The sequence below is a fragment of the Vigna radiata genome, unplaced genomic scaffold (genome assembly GCF_000741045.1).
Source record: "Vigna radiata var. radiata cultivar VC1973A unplaced genomic scaffold, Vradiata_ver6 scaffold_1166, whole genome shotgun sequence".
NCBI classification, from domain to species: Eukaryota; Viridiplantae; Streptophyta; class Magnoliopsida; order Fabales; family Fabaceae; genus Vigna; species Vigna radiata.
In genome coordinates this window covers 1-1508 of record NW_014542950.1, presented here as the reverse complement: position 1 = coordinate 1508, position 1508 = coordinate 1, and the positions used below count along the sequence as shown (strand labels likewise).

At 37.1% G+C, this 1508-nt stretch overlaps 1 protein-coding gene across 1 annotated transcript; it reads right to left on the bottom strand.

Annotated features, from left to right (window-relative positions):
• Positions 1-415: 415 nt before the first annotated feature.
• LOC106752908 (senescence associated gene 20-like) lies at positions 416-963 on the bottom strand. The gene has a single exon (XM_014634695.2). It carries the CDS (start codon positions 896-898, stop codon positions 416-418), a length of 483 nt encoding a protein of 160 aa, XP_014490181.1. The 5' UTR covers positions 899-963.
• Positions 964-1508: the final 545 nt, after the last annotated feature.

The window sequence follows — 1508 nt, the reverse complement described above, 5'->3', positions numbered from 1 at the left end:
CATAACGTTCATATAAGCAACTTTTCTTATATAAACAACTCATACTTCAGATATAATAATATGCTCAGTATATAGTAGAAAAGAAAATCCAACACATTATTACAGAACAAGACAGCAAAACCAATAATGAGTGCAACATGAACATTTAATATTATACACATGATTTCACAGACCATTTTTTCACAACTTTTTTTCTTGGCCCTCTTATTTACTCTTTTCCCTTTCAACTTGATAATCATTTTATAGAACAGTGGATGAGGTCCACAAGCCAAATATAATACAAAAAATGCAGTCCAATGTTGCTGAGAAGAACAACATGTGTTTAATCCGTAGGGCCACTTTATGGTACATTATACATTATAATGTCCCTAACTAGCTTCCAGTTAACCACAACCATCAAGTGTTGCTGTGGTGGCTAAATGGCTAATACAAGTCCTGGAAGTGACCTTTGATAGAGATCACAAGCCTGGCTTTGCCAAAATATGATGCTTTCTTTCCTATCTTCCCAACTTGGTTGCCTCAGATTCCTCACCACAAGCCATGTGTTGAAGTACTCTCTAAATTGAGTTATGAGGCCATCTTTTAGTGTCCAAACATGCACCCAATAGGCCTTGCCCTCCCACCCCTCGGCGATCACGTGGTCGCCACCGACGGCGGCAACCCGCCTCGGCTCAAACCGGAAGCCTTTGGTGTGATCTGCCTCTCCTGTGAGCACCTTCATCATGTGGTGGCAATGAGGGGGACCATGGAACCACCACTCAAGGTCACTTGCTAGTAATTTGGTAACGTTGCCCATTGTCCCTTTTCCCCATAGTGACTTGTAGAGAATTTCAACTATGGCATTGTTTTCCACTTCCATCTTTTGATGATTCTCTTGCATCACAACAACATCGTCCATGTTGTGAAATTAATGTATGGTCCTAGGATTGTGTTTTAGGAAATGGTTGCACAAGTTGTGTTATGGAGGGGCTTGGTTGTGTTGTGTCACGTTTTATAGGCAAAGAAAGGAAGGTATATATATATCCAAGTTTGGTCCCTTGGAATTGGTTCAATAATAATGCATAGATGGTTGAGATTGATTGATTTATGATATGGGGGATTGAATGGTGTGGATTAGCTCCTAAAGTTGTGATTAAAGTTTGCACCTTTGAAATGACCAATATATCACAATATTAAACTATTAAAGTTAGGGATGATGTGTACAATGACTAATTGGATCAGTCATTTTCTTCACATGTTTAGTTTAGGTTTAATCTAAAAATGCCATGAACTTGAATTGATGTTTTTGGAATGTACGATGCATGATGAAATTTTCTTTAATCATAGCCAACTTGTGTTAGTTCCGACAAAGAAACAATTTTTATCGTTTAACATGTGGCTTTTAAGTTTATTTGGTTAGATCTAGATATTGTTCGTGGAAAATTTTTGTAATGAATATTAAAAATAAAACATGAATTTGTTATTGTTTTGATTGAGATCGATATTTGATATTTTGAACACACACACAC